The sequence below is a fragment of the Amblyomma americanum genome, chromosome 6 (assembly GCF_052857255.1).
Source record: "Amblyomma americanum isolate KBUSLIRL-KWMA chromosome 6, ASM5285725v1, whole genome shotgun sequence".
Classification (NCBI taxonomy): Eukaryota; Metazoa; Arthropoda; class Arachnida; order Ixodida; family Ixodidae; genus Amblyomma; species Amblyomma americanum.
The window spans coordinates 44,824,660-44,842,952 of record NC_135502.1 but is presented as its reverse complement, the minus strand read 5'-3'; the positions used below and the strand labels follow the sequence as shown (position 1 = coordinate 44,842,952).

The 18,293-nt window shown below is 45.9% G+C and overlaps 1 protein-coding gene across 2 annotated transcripts in view; it reads right to left on the bottom strand.

The window, feature by feature from the left end:
• Positions 1-18,293, bottom strand: part of LOC144136733 (uncharacterized) — a 101,850-nt gene that overhangs the window by 38,777 nt on the left and 44,780 nt on the right. Inside the window, exons 3-4 of one of the 2 annotated variants that reach the window (XM_077669309.1) lie at positions 16,344-16,479; positions 11,236-13,671 (exon numbers count right to left, since the gene is read on the bottom strand). In XM_077669309.1, the coding sequence (XP_077525435.1) occupies positions 13,580-13,671; positions 16,344-16,479 (228 nt within the window). In that variant the 3' untranslated portion in view covers positions 11,236-13,579. Of the gene's footprint in view, positions 1-11,235; positions 13,672-16,343; positions 16,480-18,293 lie in introns of those variants that run through there. The other variant, XM_077669307.1, reaches the window with a different exon arrangement.

Sequence of the window (18,293 nt, the reverse complement as noted above, 5' to 3'; positions counted from 1 at the left end):
CGCTTCCGGTAGTTTCCTGTTTCCCCGATATACAGACCGCTGCAGTCCGCGCAGGGGATTTCTTAAACAAATTCCGGGGAATCTTTCCTTTGGCAGTGTGTCCTTCACCTTTACAAGCTGATGGTGCATCTTTCTGGCCGGGACATGTGCCACCTGCACGTCATATTCCCGTAGGACACGTGCTGGGCATTCACTAGTTCCCGGGATATACGGCACAGAAGCCAGTTTTTCAAGCGGAGGGCGGGCGTCCGGTGTTCCTTGTTTTGACAGCTGATGTTCCACCGCGTCGATGAAGCGCCTGGGGTATCCACAGTTTCTGAGGTCATCCCGTACCTTTGTCGCGTCCAGGGTCACATCCTCGGGCATTGTGCACAACTTTCTCGTACGCTGCAGTAACGTGCTAACAACGGCCTTCTTATGGCTGGCAGGGTGCACTGAGTTGAGATATAGGTAGCGGCCAGAGTGCGTCTCCTTTTGGTATACGCTGAAAGATAGACCCTGGCCTCCACGTGAAACAAGGACATCAAGGAATGGTAGTTTGCCATCCAATTCTTCTTCTACAGTGAACTGAATGCCTCTTTCCAGGCTGTGAAGATGGGCCAGAAACTTGCTCACCCCGCCTTTTTGGATGATGCAAAAGCAGTCATTGATGTAGCGGAAAAATATCCTCGGGGAAGAGACAAAGAAGGCCAACACCCGCAGTTCCAGCTTTTCCATGGTGAGACTGGCAGCCGTAACCGAAACTGAGGCGCCCATGACGGTCCCGTGCACCTGTTTGTAAAAATTGCCAATGAAAACGAAGTACGCGTTCTTTAGGCAGAAGTCTAGAAGCCTGCGCAGGTCCGGTACGTCTATCGGTGATCTTTACGGCAAAGTTACAACAGCCTCGAGGGCAGTGCTGCAAAGGCTGACAGCAAGGTCTATCGGGACGCTCGTGAACAGGGACTTAACGTCAAACGACACCATCACCCCCATCTTCGTCGATTGAGGTGCTGCGGTTCTTCTCGACAAAGTTGTACAAATTGCGGACGTGACTGGGACTCAGACCAACGAGCGGAGAAAGGACCCGGTGCAAGAACTTCCAGAGGTTATGCAGGGGGGGGGGGTGAGTGTAACCCACTATGGGACGCAAAGGAACGTCTGGCTTATGGATTTGGGGCAATCCATAGAAAGCAGGTGCGGATCCGTTGTGGCTAAGCAGTTTGTAGTAGAGTGCTTTATGATTCGGAGGAACGGCCAGAAAAAACGCCAGACAGCAGCTTCTGGAATTCTCTTTCCAGCTTTAGTGTTGGATCCTTCTTGTGCGGACATAGGTTTCACCGTCTTCCGGAAGAGATAGCATCTTCTTTTCACAGTCGGTCTTGTGCAGGAGAACAGTCGCATTGCCTTTATCTGCTGGTATAATCACAATGTGTTCATTTTCACGGAGACACTTGATAGCGTCACATTCTACGCGTAACAACGCAGAGCGCGAAGGTCCGCGATGAACGGCGTTCAGTACGCCCACCACTCTGGTGCTGGCTTCTTCGCGGCGAGTGTTTTCGACCTGGCTGACAGCATATCCCACCGCGCACACTAATTTCTTCTTGTCCGGTGTGGGTCCTATGTTTACATTCAACCCAAGATTCAGAACATTCTTTTCAGTTTGGCTCGGACTGTACGACGATAAGTTACGCAATGTGGTTCTTGAAGCAGTATCAATCTCACATCTCGGCGGACACCCGAACCGCGCCGTAAGGGAAGGGATAAAGGAGGGAGTGAAAGAAGAAAGAGGTGCCGTAGTGGAGGGCTTGGGAATATTTTCGACCACCTGGGGACCTTTAACGTGCACTGACATCGCACAGCACACGGGCGCCTTAGCGTTTTGCCTTCATGTAAACGCAGCCGCCGCGGTAGGGGTTGAACCCGGTAACTCGGATCAGCAGCCGAGCGCCCTGACCACTGATCCACCGCGGTGGGTCAATGCTATTGCAGTGCGTACATCTAGGATTTAAGACTTCTTGATGCCATTTACTGTACTGTTGAGGCTCATGCATACCATATAAGAGCAATAGCACCGGTTTTAACCGAAGTTTTGGCGGGAAAATCGCTCTGTGTCATTGAAGACACTACAGCACGCAACATAAATGCTTTATCATTTTGTACTTTAACAAAACGGTTAAGAAGGCCTTCAAGTTTTCGCTTTACCTCGTACTGTTGTGTCGTCTCAGGAGGAACCCGCGAACCATCTACGATTATTGACTCTTCTCATGCGGCTTGTTTGCATGCCGTCGCGAGTTACCTAGCGCAGTTTACCTGAGTGCACAGTATTATCGAGTCAGCGAACGGTCACGTATTTTGTATTTTTTTGGTCGGCGCAATTCGACCAATCTGGCGGATGAGTGTACGTATGTATGTTGAGTGCGATGTGCTAAAAAGGACTGCTTCTTGGAGCATGCAACTAAGGAATTTAGTTCGCTGCAGAGTAAACTTTTCTGCCTTAACTCCGTACTAATCCGTAATCTCTGTATATTGTTTAGCACGCCAGGGTCAGATTACCGCAGGCCGACCTCTCCACCTTTACTTTAATAAAAAGACTTTCTCCCTCTCTCGCTGTATATTGTTTGCGTGGTTACAACTACCATTAAATCTACGCTTATTTAAAAATAACTTACCTATCGACTGCTGCGTATCTCTACACAGAATTGTAATGATTGTATCATTATATCGTGTTTTACGATAATGTTTATTTGTAGACATTCGACTTCAGGGAAATTTATCTCTGATTACAGAACCGGAGATGCAGATCGTTGATGGTAGCGCGAAATTCAAGCTTGATTGCATAGCAACTATCCAAATAGCTGTAACGCATAGATGTGCCTCCACCAACGTTAATGCATCTTCTAGGACACTGATTCCACCTCAGATGCTTACGCTCGCAATCAACCATGTCGGTGCAATACTGGTGAAGCACTGCGGATATATTTTTTTTGCTTTGCAAAAAAAAAAAAGTTTTTGCCGCCATAAAAGAAGTTAATGAAAGGTGGCATTTTTTTATTGACTTTACGCTAATTTTTTTTGTTCTGCCGTTTCTGAAGAAATACATTAGCGCCTTTTCCTCCTTGTTGCTTCTTGACCCTAGTATGCATATTGCTTGATGGTCCGGTTTTAGTGTGCACCCAGCTAGACTTTTATCCTGTCACGTTTTATCCTGGCATGGGACAGGATGTCATGGGACAGGATAAAACGGTCGCGCTCAAGGTTCCTTGGCTTATTACCCAAAAATATGTTAATTTATATTTACTGTCCTTAACAACCTTATGTTGCAATCGCAATCATGAACTTTGCACTTGTTAGTGAATAATTCAGTTAACAGCAAATCTTAATTAGATATTGTAGACCGGATAAGCCTATAAAGCTACCAAATTGTAATGAACACAACAATGCAAGGAATAATACAAATAAGAACTGAAGAATTTTTTGTACGTTTACACTAACGTACTGTCTTCTTCCAGAAGCTGTTTGGAATCCAAAGGAACGAAAGTTCGTATAGCTGGCCGGCTCCTGAAGCAAAAAAAAAAAGAGTGGTAACAAGCGCAACGCGACTCATCTCTCTAGCCTGTGAGTACCGAAAACACGCCTTGACGTGACCCATTATACATTAACCGCAAATGCAGCCGCCGAACCCCGGAAGCGATATCTGTTGTGGCACCACGAAATCTGATTTCCATCCGGCGCCCGGGACATGTCTGAGCACGGTAGTTATGTGAGCCGTCGAGGACGGAAAAATATGGGGGGCACAGCGTAGCCTGCATATTACTCACAAATGAAGGTAAAGATGAAAGTTACCGCGTAACCTGCAAAATGAAGGGTGCGGCGTAACCTAAAAAAAAGTGCACAGTACGTTGTACCTCTTCAAAATGGCAGTGTTCTTGAAAAAGGGCACGTCTAGTAAGGGTATCATGTTTAGAGTGTAGCTGAAACAAAAGCGCTGTCCCCACTTGAAATTTCCTTTCTTTATCCCAGAGGATGATTACGGTAGATTATATTTGAGCCAGGGCAACCTTTTCTGAAGAGCGTCAAGAACACATCTGATGGTCTACGCTGGTCTTCAAGATATGCTATTAGATTAAGTATGTCTAAGACCTGCAAAAATTGCTGTTTCCGTAATTCTATTCGTCACACGCGACGAAGTGAATGTTATGGACTTATGGAATAATTCGAGTAGACAAGCCTCTTTCGATGCTTGTGTCGATACCTTTCTTGCAAGGTAGGTTACAGCCGTATTCCTAAACCTTTTCATAGAGCTGTCACCACTGACGAGTACCATGGGGAACTGCATTATATCACATTTGCGACAAGAGGACCGTCAATATGCTTCACTCTAAAGTGTTTTAAATCAACTCTCCTGTAATTCGCCAAACCATCACGGGGACTTTTCTAAACAAGTCATCGCTAATAATAAGGAAATATGGCCTACAACAAGATATCTTTCATACTTCAAACCTATCTAACTTGCCACAGCGTCATGAGCAACAATACTGCGAACAAAAAAAATATACGGAATCAAATGAAGTGTCTTGTTTTAACAATCATTTTCGTGGCCAATAAAGTTAATGAGTTCCTTTCTGACCATGTGAGAAAAAAAAAGCAAAATAAACTTTCACTGCGCATAACCAAAGCGCGAACTTCTGCGCAATTAGCGAGAAAAGTTTAATTGAAGCTTATTTCACCTCACGTTACCATGAACAAGAAGTGATGCAACCTTTCGTCGTTTTGTCGAGCAAGAATTCCGAGCTCCAAGTCAGAAGATGCATAAAGCACATTTGTCATGAGAACGTGGCTTTGTGCCTGTGGGGAAAAGACGCGAGGGGAGGGAAGAGGGGGGCGGGGGTAAGCGGTTTCCCTTCTTGCAGACATTAGTCAAAGCACTTGGCAGACGCAGGGCGCCGGCTTTATGTAGGCCTGCCACGTAGGTCCATAAATATATTTCAAGGTTGGGCTCCCTCCCTCAGCACGCCTTGTTAGCTGCTAGCCATTGTTGAACACGGTCCCGGCATCGCAAAGTGACAAAGCCCAGAACGCCTCCAGTAACTACAATAACACTCACAAAACGTGAGCGCTACCGAACTTGGCGCTTCCTTTCAAGCCTTGGTGAGGGCCGAAACCACTTCGTGTCCCCTGCACTTTATCTGACAGGAAACAGGGACACCAATACAAGGGTTAAATACTGAATCGACGACCAACAACGAGCTTAGCAACACTCATCAGTATTCCATTGGGAGCGCGGCCCCACTTCTCCAGCCGGGCGTCTTGTGTTTTCCTTGCGATGTGTGCAACAAAAGAAAGGTGACTCAAGAAGGGCGCCGGAAAAAAGGGAAGGGCGCCGGAAAAAGGGAAGGACAGAAAAAAATGAAAGCAGGCACGGTAGGGAAAAAAAAAGGCTAACGGCTCAGCGGCTCCCTGAGAGAAAGCTGGACGGAAAGAAAGCCTAACTAGGAAGGGCGATGCCGAAGTAGGTGCCTACAACGAGCGGAGGATAACATGAAACCACAAAGGTTGCGGGAAGAGGGAAGAGAAAGAGCGGGAAGAAAGTAGGAAGGAAAGAAAAAAAGAGGAGATAGGGAAGATGCGAGGGTAGAAAGGGAGAGCATCAAGGTTCCATTTATACCTAACGGATGGCTGGGCGCGGTGCGAACGCTTGCGGTTTTATTGCCCCCGGACTGGCCGCGGCGCAATGTGTCCGGGATTGACACCTTTTATTCCGAGCACGGACAACGATGCAGGCGGACACCCGAGCCCATCCAGACGTCTCAGTTGTCGCGGCGCGCTGTTTCGCGGAGATGGCCACGCTTGACCGCCGCCGCGGCCGCTTTTTGGGGCTCTCCTCGGCTGTCGTCCGGCGGCGGGGCTCGGAGGCCCCCAGAGACTGCAGCATCGCGTCTGTGTGCTGCGGTCCAGGTCGCTGTTTTCGCCGCTGCAGGAGTGGACGACCGCACATTTTTGTGCCATGCAAACCTGACACGAGAGAAAACGCAAAGCGTGACGTAACGAGACTAATGCATCTTGAAGTTACGCCTTTACTACGTGATCTCAGCAGCACGTTCTGTATTTGACGACAGCGTACAGCTGGTCGGGCGAGGGTTTGCGTATATGAGAACGAAATGAGGAAACAGCCTGTTCTCACAATGCATAAGAGGAGACAGAAAACGCAGCAAAGCTTCCTGGATTGTGTGCCCAATCGTACGTTTACGTGTCGACGCCCCCGGTTTACTTATATCCTGTGTGTGTAGGATATGTGGAAAGCACTAGAGAAAACTCTTCGATTTTTTTTTTGGGGGGGGGGGGGGAAGGGGGAGGGTTGGGAGTTTGTCCGGCATGGTGCCATGAAATCCAAATGCACAAACAAATGTTTACGTTTGTTGTAGATATCCAGGCTTCTGGCTGCCGAGGCGTCTGATATGGTTACTTCTTTGCACATCTGCCTTAGACCATGAAAACGCAGGAGTCTGTGTACGTATCGTTCTCTAATGAAATGTTTTGTTTCATTTTTTTGTTTCCTGAAAAAACAAGGGAATGAGGGGGAGCTCCACTATTTTTGAACGTATGGAGCAAAGGCCTCCTAGTTATGCGTGTTCGTATGGCGGCTGGCTATACCCTGTGGTAAGTAAGAGTGCTTGTCTAAAATTTAATGGACAAAAGCTCTGAACGACGCTGTTGTATTTTAAAAAAAATTTACCATTCGATTTTTTACCCCTATCACTGAGTTCGAAATGCTGTTCATATAGCGGGTGCATTGGTGTCAAGTACGCCCAAATAGGCCTACTAGCAATGACACAGCCACTTTTACGTTTTGTTTTGTGTTTGTTTGCTTTATAGGGTTTAAAGTTTCAATGTGACTCAGGATATAAGGGACGCCGTATTGGAGAGATGAGGGTAATTTCGACCACTTTGGGTTCTTTAACCTGCCCTGACATCGCGAAGTAAACGGGTCTCGAGTATTTCGCCGTCATCGCCATTTTCCCGCGTCCCTAGTGCTAACTAATAAGACTGGATATTGATCTTCGCATTTCTGCATGCATGCTATTCGTGAGGACATTCGAGATATCCCAGATTTTCTACAACACATAAAAGATGAAAAAGAAAGGTTAAAGGGCTCTGTTGCCGGCACATTGCAATCCTACCAATCATTCTCTCAGTGATATCACTGCATAGTAGTCAATATGCCACTTATGTCTCGTTATTGATTCAAAATCCTTGTGAGGCAATTCTTTTTACCAAATTTTCTACAAAAAAAAAAACGAATGGCTACGCGCTCGAGATCGGGTCCTGCCTGCTTTCTGGCAATACGACGTTCGGGTCTGTTGGTTGGCAATAGTTTATTTTTTTGCTTGCTAGCACCAAGTTTTATTTCACACTGGCAAGCAATTTCGTTTCGAGATTTTCTGTTGAGGCACCCCATGTCTTTTATTGCACGCCAGAAAGCTTATATGCCCTTCAATAGCATGCTTTATTCTATTCATTAAGGCAAAACTTAAGTCCTTTTCTTCGTGTTTAGGGCAAAAATTTAGCCCTCAATAAATTGATAAGCTTCCCTCCCACTACTCACGGCGCAAACCTCGTCAGTTCTTTTCTATGGATAGCCTGGAGACGCTGATTCAGTGGCCCCCATAATGGAAACCGAGTGTGCGTCAAACAAGCACAACTTCTCTTTATTTTGTTTTCCGTCCATTCGCCCTGCAGGTAAACAGGCAGTGAAAACAAACAGCACCAGCGCAGTTCCAATCCATTTTCCATTGGCACCCGGCGGGGGCAGCGGAAGAGCCCGAAGTGGCGACGTCTCGAAATCACTCAAGGAGCCCGACTAGAAAAAAAAAACCAAAAACAAGCAGACAATAGCGAAATGGAGTGGGGAACTGCCGGACAACAGCAGCAAGGAGGGATCAATACCCCTCCGACCAAAACAAATAGTTCTTTGTTTTGTTTGCTGTATGTTTCATCTCTTGACCGTGGTGGTGTATACACTTGACCGCGCACTCACAACACAAGGTTCATCTTCGCCTCTGAACTAAAAGTCCAGCCTAAAGCGGCGAGCCAAGTAGGAAAACAGAGAGAAGAAAAGAAGAAGAAAAAAAACGCACGGCGTTTAAGGTGATGAGAGGAAGGTTCGCGCAACAGACAATAGGTAAGGCAAAGGCGCCTGAAGAGCTTAGTGGTATATAAAAGAACCTCGAACGACTACCTCCAAATTTCCATGCCACGCATAAAAAGAGAGTGCAAAACAAGGCTACCAAAACGATATAGTTCGGGAGAAGAATATGTTGAGGAAGAAGAAGACGCCTGCCTGTTCAGCCAACACGTGGCCGCTGGGCGTCGATGCACGGGAAGTGAATGTAACGCAGAGCCGCGAAAAAAAAATCAGAAACAAAACGCTCTCGTGCTATGCCGACCGAAAAGTGGCAAAGCAGAGGAAGGGCGGAGAGGTAGGAGACCGAACCAAATCAAGCACTCCGCACAAAGCCGCGAACGAAAGCGAGGGGTTCGAAACAGCGCGGAATCCATCGCGCCTAGTTGGCGCGAATGTCTGTCTGCCAGAGGTTAGATGGGGAGCGATCCGCGGTGGGGGGTGACTATAGGGAAGTGGGGAGATGTCTGCGGCAGCTCAAAGAAAAGGTGCGAAGGGAGAAAGATGGTGTATGAGGGATAAAAACAAAACGAAAAGAAAAAAAAAACGCCTGCAGTGCGTGGGCAGCTCAGTCAGCCGTGTGCTCGCTAAGGGCGACTGGGCTCCAGGGATGAACTCTCCGAAGCCGAGCGTCTGCAAGGGCGCGCGGCTAGGAAGGTTGAGGGGCGGGTGGCGAGGAGAAAAATAAACGGGAAGTAAGGAGGAGGGTAGAGGGGGCGGCTGTAACAGAATTGGGACAGTTTCGGTGTTGCCCCCTGGCTTTGGAACCGCGGCGAAGAAAAGGCGCTATTCGAAGTGTGCGCCGGCCGCCGCGGGAAAAACGGATTCCGCATCGCAGACCAGCGTAGTTGGAAAAGTGCGTTGTCGAAAAGACGCAGGCTTGGCCCATTTCTCTCGAAGACACCTCGCTTTGGGCCGAAGAGATAGAACGGGTTGAGGGGAGAAACAGCTCAGGTGCGATAAATTCCCGCAAAGAGTAGCAAAAGATGTGAGGGTGGCCAGCGCTAAAGGATTGTCTCGCAAAGGTCAATGCGCAAGGCATACTGAAGCAGCGAATCCAGTATGCGCCGCACGCCGTTTTCAACGGGAAAGCCTCCTGAAAGCTTTGAGAAATGTGAGAGTTTGACATTTAAACTAGAAGGAATTCCAGAAAAGCTTTTTCTGTGGATTGAAGCACGGTGACTCGATTTTTTCTTCTTTTAGGTTAATAGGTGCAGATTTACAGACGAACTTCTGTTTATGGTTTTTTATTGTTCATAACATATTTCGTTATCGCTGGCGCTCAGAGATAACAGGTGGTAAATGAACTTTCGAGCAGAGAAAATAGGAAAATAAACTTAAGTCGAGCCCACTTATAACGAAGCTGATTGCCACACAGATTGCATTTGTTGTATTCGAAATACGGAGTAAGTGGGCTTGCCCTGTTACAACAAAAAAAAAGTGCTGCTAGACAAAAGTGGCACTAAGTTTTTCAAAAAAGTCTACTGTGCACGCCTGTTCAAAGCAGACCTTATTAAATCACTTGCTAAGCTCAGCGCAGTCATGACCTCTTGGCCGAAACCCTTGCTGCGGATTAGCAGTTTTAGGGACGCGATAATACGCATAGCAATTGAAGCGTTCACAGAAACTGCTTACGGAAGGTCGGCATCCTCATTTTCGATTCTGGACAAAGTCATGAAACTACGAAGCTACCACAGCGCAAGCACACAGAACGTACAATATGCACTATCCTTGTGTAAAATGCTCGAGCAGCGCATGGGGCTCTAAATAAAGTCACACCTCACCGCGGCTACTAGGTTCTTGAAGCAAGCGCAGAAGTAGAGCCGCATAGGTATACAAACCAGGCGAAACTAGTACCTGATCCGAAAACCATGGGCTACTGTTCGAGTTCAGATTTTATTGATCGGTGTGCGCTGCTCGATCGTTCTACACAAGACTGACGCAGACTGTAATCTGCACGCTACTTAAACGCGGAGTTAGCACTGAAGGCGGAGTTTCGATTGGGAAGGTGACGCACGCCAAATGACGTGGTAGGCGAGGAGGGCATACGGGGGTATAGTTTCGTTTTCGACTCTTCCTCTCTCGTGCGCTTACCATGCGGCTGCTTCCTCTTTACACGCTCTGCCCAACCGGAACACACGCACTCAGAGACTGACCTTGCAGACTGGCAGGGCGCGCTTGGACGGCGCCTAAGAGTAATTTCAATGCCATCTTTTTTTTTGTTTTACGGGTCATCGACATTTCCTTAGCAAGAATCACGAGAGCTGGGAGACGCTGTTCGGTCTCTTCGGCACTGACGGCAAGCGTGCGTTTTTCGACTGCGGGGGATAGTCTACGACGCCTACCCGTTTGTTATAACCGAGTCGTGTTGTCAAGGTTGTTCCTTTTATATGGGACGCAGTGCCATAACCCTAAAACGTATTTTGACGGTATCTGCACTCTCGTTCTTAATAAGCGAGCGTAAGTTATAACTTCAGGCCCATATAAGCGTGCTAGACTGTGTACCTAACTTTTACGCCCACCTTAAAACTTTCTGGCTAGCGGTCGGCTCAATGAACTGACCGGGTAGGGTGCTTTACGGCGGTGTGACGAGATAGCATATTAATGCGTTAATGCCAATATGTGCAGAATTGGTCATTCTCTGCTTTACATTCATAGATCACTGGCAGTCTTCATACCCGTCCTGACGCAGCAGTGCAGTGGTTAAGCGATGTGCCACTGCCCTGCGACAGCAGGTGCTGCCACCGGTGGGGCTTTTGGGGCCCAGTTTGCTCTTTCCGAGCGACCTCTCGTGGCCATTTCATTCATTCAACTGCAACCTGTTGCGTTGGGCAGTTTGCTCACAATCCGGTGGGAAGGTTGTGATGACGACAGAAGGTTGCGTTTTCTAGGCTGGCCAACCTGCCACCCAGGTTGCTTCTCTGGGGACTTTTAGTTCGCAATACCGCCTGCACCGCCGCCGCCGCAGACGGCTCCGGGTTTACCGCTGACCAAGACCTTAACGCTTTGGCGTCGATAATAACGGCTTATAACATGCAAGCAAAGGCCACCCCATTGAAGCACAGAATACAGGTGGTGCAACAGCTACAGTTTAATTCTTACTCAAAATGTAACAGCGATGACAGTATGTACAGGATGGTTTATAATGGCTGCAATGAGAAAGTAAGCGAACAATACTATGAACATATCACGTTGTTCTCAAGCAAGAAAAGAAATTAACGTAGTTGGGCGCCTTGCTAATTACTTGCTAGAAACATCTTGTGGCATTAAATGCTGAGGAAGTGTCACTTCATTAGGCGAACATTTCACAGAGAATTACTCAGAACAGCATGGGTCAAATTCACCACAAAGAAAGGACCATTTTCCTTTAAACACAAAAATATCACTTCGCAATGACGCATAGTTCATCTCGTTTAGGCAATATGCTCCTAATTTACATGGATGCATTAGTTGCATGAAAAGCTGCACCAATCACGACAGAAGCCTTGGTTCGTGCCGAAAGAAAAGAAAACGAACTCTGTATGCACTATATTTCTAAATGTATGCCATGCGGCGAAAAAAAAGCTAGTTTATTATAGTCATCGTTCGCTATGTTGTTTTATATTTATTTCGATTCGAAAAGAGGAAAGGACCGTGCCTTCAGAACCCTATGTTTTACAGCAAAAGAGGCATAAAATATCGCGGACATGAGAAGAATCACATATTTTAGCGCTGCTACCGGAAAATTCTCTTCTCAGCCAGAGAATTATCATGTTCAAAACAGTAGGCAGGCTGACTGATGGCGCGTTAACGCACTACGTTATTGGAACACAAAAGTAACGTTTCAAAGTACTGCGACACACTACAGCACATTCTGAAAATGTAGCGTTCAGTTGGTAAGACATACAAATAACAAATGAAATAAAACTCCCTGGGTCGCACAATTGCGAGCATTCCACCAGAAAGTATGAAACAAAGATACCTTCCACTATTCCATAATGAAGTATTCAACCAAACGGTGCCCATAAATACTCTCCGCAAGGACATCTTTACCGACGGCTCTTAGTCGACAAAGTGCGGCCGTTTATTTATTAGAGTACTTCGATAAATGTGGTCACACTGCCATAGCCAATTTTACTGACTGCTTATGCAAAGAGCAGAAAAAAACTTTTTTTTTTTTGCAATACCTTGCTTGAAACGTGCTTAGTTTTGGTGACACTGGAAATTACCGAAAAAGATTGTGAGGAATAATTATCAGTATTCTTGATTTGCGCACTGGTTGCTCAGTCACAGCGTACTTCTTTCCAAGAAAACAAATGTCTGCAGGCGTTGTAACTTCGGCTGACTCAAGCTGGAGCTAAGAAACATTGCTGCAGCAACTGAGCGGATACGGGTGGGCAAACCAAGGGCTCGTTATGAAATCCATATGAAGAAAGCCGACAACTGCTTTATAATTAAATATACTTGTCTTAATACAATTGCGCCATTAATTAACACTTGATTAAGAGTGGCAGTTAAAAAACATTCCCTTTTGCTTTACTTGTTTTCAGTGACTGTTCGCTTCCTTCAGTGACTGACTGTCGGCTTTCTTCATATATATTGCTGCAGCAAGGTCAATATACCAGACTGTACTTACAGGGAGCGCTGCCTAGATGATGATAAAACATGCATGCGTTCCACCCAACTTATGCAAAACGCTATTTCTTTAACACGTGGCCTACTGTAAGGAGTCAATCTTAATCTGGCCTTCAAAAACATTACTGAACTTAAATTGCCTTGGGACCAAATTACGCGAGCGACAAAATAACAACAATGCACTGACAGATTTGAGTTCCTTGCCAGTGCGCGTTCGCCACAAACGGTTAGAGGCAGGAGAACGTAATTCCCAAAACAACAAGAAAGCACTGTCACTGCAAAGCTCACATTTGAACGCTTGAACCTCCCCTCAGAAGACCCACACGTGGCAACAAGCTTCTTGTCACCAGTTTGCAGTGTCATCATAACCTGCCTACGTGCATTCACTGGCGAACACCTTCAAGTTTGTATTGTTCGTCGGTCCTTTCATCGCTCTAGCTGTAATAAGCGGATGGCGGCAGCGGGCAGGGGCCTAATACCTAGCACGCCCGCCGGTGACTGGCCGTCGATAGAGCACGCGTACAGTGACAAGCATAGGCAGCTCGTTGCGTGCTCTCGATCGTAAAGTTCGTGCCGACCACACGGGGCACACTTAGAGCAAAGCAACGAAAGAAATAAAAAGAACAAAAAATTACTCCGCGACTGCACGCGACGTCTCAGGTTCACGTCTGCCCCCACAGCTGGCGCAGAGGGCTTCTCGCACTGGGCACACCAAGCGATTTCTTCGACGCCACAGTCCTTGTTAGCTGAGCAATTCGCGCGGGAGCCTCCGCTTGGTGCACGACGCCCTCGGTCACGTGGTCAGCGCTGCGACGCGAGATGCGAGAGAGAGGAGGCGAGCGCCAGGAGGAGAAGCATTGTTGCCGGTGGAGCACCAACACTGCTGGAAGAGGCTGTAAGGTGAGCGAGAGGATAGGAAAATAGAATTAGAACAGAAAGAGAGAAAATACATAGAAAGATAGGTGAACAAACTGGTTAATAAGCGAAAAATAGAAGTAAAATAAATAGAAAGAAAGAAATATAGATAGAAAGATGAAGAAACTGGCTAGTAAGCGATGAGCGAGGGGAACAATGAGCTAAATTCGCACCGGCAATGCCATCCTGCTAAATAGCCAGTCAGAGAAATCTCTGGAACTCGTTCACAGAAAAAAAAAGAAAAGCTATGGATTTTCTGCGCATGTTGTGCACTGCGCCAACACGTGTTGGTCCTGTCTCCGTTCTTCTATTTGAGACTTGTATTAGTAGGCTACTGAACAGCGCTACTGCAATTCGTTGCCAAATAATGCCCTTCAGCTCGCAAGGATTTATTTTCTGGATGCTGCAAAGGGGTGAATAGAGTGGTACTTGAAAGATTTTTGGGCAATGAAAAAAAAGTATGAAGCATTTCTTTTGCAGTGCATAATAATGAAAATTAGGCGCATAAATAAAAAATGATAACGGAAATTTTTGCACGCTTGATCGCACATAAGCTGGAAATGAGAATAACAACACCTGAATCTTCATCACAAAAAAAAAACACTGGGTTTGAGTTCATTTCAATGCGGCGTTCGTTTCATTGTTGATGAAATAACATTAGCGATAGAAAATACAAACCATTCCATCCAGCAGATTTGGTGCCTTTAGCACTTCACGTAAACCGGCTTTACTATCTGGACTATAAAGTGTTTACTATCTGGACGAAGGAACGCCACGGATGGAAACGATTTGGCTAGGATCGCGCTAAGGGCATGCCAGTGTACTAACGCTCATGCCCCTAGATAAAAACTGTACTCCCATGGTGCGGAAAGTACTAAATGTAACAGCAGCTTGTCTGGTATGCATTCCATTTTTTTCCCGAAAGTACACAACGGTACAGCCACGACATTTCTTCTCTTCAAAAAAAAAAAAATAAGATCTGCTGTGTAGGCCCATACCACAAGCTACCATTCGCTTTGAGAATTCTGCTGAGTGCTGACTGCGTATTTCTGAATTTTACGAAAATCTCCGATAACCTTTTTTTTAATGCGTATTGGTCCCAGTAGCCGTGGATGTCAGAAACTGAAGGCCATCAAAATCGAAGGTGAGGCGAATTTTTAAATTTTCTTTATTTGCAACGCGACTCGTAATATCCATTTGAGAAAGAAAAAACGCACTATATCGCTTGATAATGTGGCTTTCCGGTTTTTCACGTTTATAAAATTGTGCCTCTCGTGTTTACAGGGCAAAATGCAGACGCCATGTGTGCATTTTATAATGAAGAAACAGTTAAAGATTTCGGCGAGGATACTGCGCGCAGCGATACCATTCTGTTGACATGCGACGCGAGAAAGCTAACTCAACGTGCTTTGAAATAAGTGATTCTGAGCATAGATATTTCAAAACCCACATTGCTGATAAAGAAAATTTGAAATCTGGAGTCCCATAAATAAACCTGGGAGGCAAAAATAAAATAGGTCACCTAAGAAGCGCTGCGGCAGGTGATTGGCGCCAACAGTAATGGACAAGGTCCTCGAGGCAGTTAAGAAGCATTAGGGAAAATGAAACATTTTTCCCGGCTTTCAAAGCATTGTTTGCGCAAGAACCTCATGTCCTAAGAGTAGCTGAAGACAATACTCAGGCGATTTTGAATAGTACAGGAGGCGTTTGAGATGTCAAAAGCGGCACATCAGTTCCTTTTAACACCAGATAAAAAGACCTGCCCACCGTGATGGCTCAGTGGCTTTGGCGTGCGGCTACCCATGGTTTCGATCCCTGCCGCCACTGCCTTATTTAGTTGGAGGCGAAATACAAAATCTCTGTTAAGCTTTCCGATTTCACCGCATGTTAAATTATGCCAGGTATTCTAAATTATTCCGCCGCCGTCCATTACAGTAAACACGTACAAGCGCACAAAAAGAAAAACACAAACACACGAAGAAAGAGACTGAGACACCACGAGCGCTTTACAGTGTCCCCATAGTCCATTACAGTGCCCCTATAGTCCATGTGCCGCTTCGGGATGTTAAAGCCCATAATTCACAATTTAGAAACAATATCTCCATTCTGTGCACCCTAGGCGAAATCTGAGTTGAATCTCGGCAGGGGACTATAAAAAATAAATTGTTAACACTATTTTAAGACTTCTCAAGATTACATTTAATGCCACTCGGTTGGCATCGCTAGGGATGCGGTTCAAGACGCAAACATTCAAAATGCATTGATTGATGTGAGGATCAAAACAAAAAAGGAAAGAAAGAAATTTGGACCTTCACATAGAACCCCGGAGGCTCTCGCTCCTCCTTGAACAAACCTTATGCATGCATTCTATCCACTTCTTGCTTCACATCAATTTTACTCAATCAAATTAAGTTAATAAAATAGGTTTTGGTAGATTTCCTCGGAAACAGCTGCTCCTACAAACTATGCTTTATTAGTTGTTGTTTTTAAATTTTTTCGTTAGCTTCCGCAAACCGATGCGATGTCCATTATAGTCGAGAACGTTGTTATGCTCGCAATAATTTTGCTTCCTTTTTTTCCAGAAAGAGCAAGCACCCTCATAAACACCCCACACGCAAGATGCTGAACGAGTTCGGCTGTGGACACTCACAGTCTATCCGAATGAGCTTTTCCACGAACATAGTCTTGAAAGAAGGGGCGTCGGCAGAAACCTCGCACTTGTAGTTGCCGCCCGTGAGGTGGTCCACATTACGGATGAACACGGTCCCGTTGTTTGAACGCTGCAACTGGAAAGAAAAATATAAAATGTAAAGAGGCTGGATTGCGCAATCAAAGCAGTCGCAGGCGCGTTTAAAAGAACTTGACAATGCGCGCCGAAAAGCACACGTGAAAGATCAATGCATTCCTCAATTTCAGAGCGTTCTGGGGCAAATGAGTAAACAGTAGTCGGTCCACCGCATCGTCCACCCAAGACCACTTGAAAAAGATGAACGCAGATTCGCATCTTGGGGGCAATCACTCCTCGGCTGTCGTGTCCTTTCTTGGTCTGGTCCAAATGAAAAACAGTGCTACAAATGAACGCGAGAATTTTCAGTTACTACGTACAGTACATATGCCGAAGCTTTTCACCTAATTTCATCACAAAGCAGTTGCTTTAAACTTGTTGATGTCGCATCTTCGGGGACAACCACTCCTCAGCTCTCGTGGCCTTTATAGTTCTGGTCAAAATGAACAACAGTACTATTGGCCAACAAATCAACGCCACGGTTTTCATTTAGTACATGCAGTCCGTGCGCCGGCGCATTTCACGTAATTTCATCACACAGCAACTGTTTCGAAATTCCCCGAATTTTGCTCTGTCCCGCGGAGTACAAGCTACAGTTAACGGAGAACGGGCACATGGGTCAAAAAGCCTTATTGTGGTATTTAGCGTCACCTAACTTTTATATATGCGGTCACAACGGTTATAAATTTAGCAGATATTATGCATTTTTTTTTACACACTGCAGCCTTATTTAGGGCAGATGACATTCACTTTTTCCAAGCGGAGAAAAAAAAACCCAGTAAAGTGAGCCTTGGTAAACGAGAGAGCCGTCGAAAGGCGCGAATTTCTGCGCGCCACTTTTTTCGGAACTGTTCAGCGGGCCTATAGAGCATCGTGGACTTGTATATTTATTTATCACAACTGGTTGATGGTCTTGTACAAAATTTAGGAACATTTGCGCCTGGTGTTCTAACGAAGAAATTATTTTAGCAGGGCGATACACGCGGGCAAAAAGCGTCATGGTTATTTCCTCCCGGGCTTAAAACAGCGATAAAATGGTTTTGCTACTGGCCTCTAAACTTTGCCCATGTTTTATCACACTCTGGTATGATCCGAACATACAGAAGGGAAACACTGATTGCCGACTGGCGCAAAGAAGAAGACACGTTGAAAGCTTTAGAGAGCATAGCTATGCCACTGTCATCAAAAATTTGGGTGTATCTAAAGACGCTCTCCACATCACAAGAACGAAAACGAGGGAGCCTGAATGGCAGGAGCTGCACAAAATTTCTTTGGAACGTAAGTAGCACATCTTTCCGACGAGCAAGAACAGTTTCTTGTGCAACATATTCTGACAATATAAAATGCTCTGAGAAATTCTGACCCAAAAGTCCACGTTCACGTTCTCTGATTAGAAACAACTCGCAGGTCCATTCGATAGGAACGACGCGGAAAACCTAGAGCAGACAAACTGAAGCGAGAAAAAAAGTTGCGAAGGAAGGAAATTCAAAAGGATCGCGTAAACTGTATATACGCAAAGCCCGGCTTTAGAACAACCTATAGTCTGTGGTGGGTGGGAGATGCAACAAAACAGTGGGGGTTCTCTGTGGATACAGAGACTGTCATGCAGATAGACCGATAAATACCGCATAGTGTGGGTTCACGTGGAATCAACTTCATAAAAATTCATCGCAAGACTAAGTAATGTAATAGTTTGGAAGGACATCTCACTTTGTCCCGTGCACTCTCTCATTCTGTCCCAGAGTAGTAACAAAACGCTACATTTTGAACTTTGCAATATATAAAATTTTACTCTGTTTCTCCATAGCCGACTGT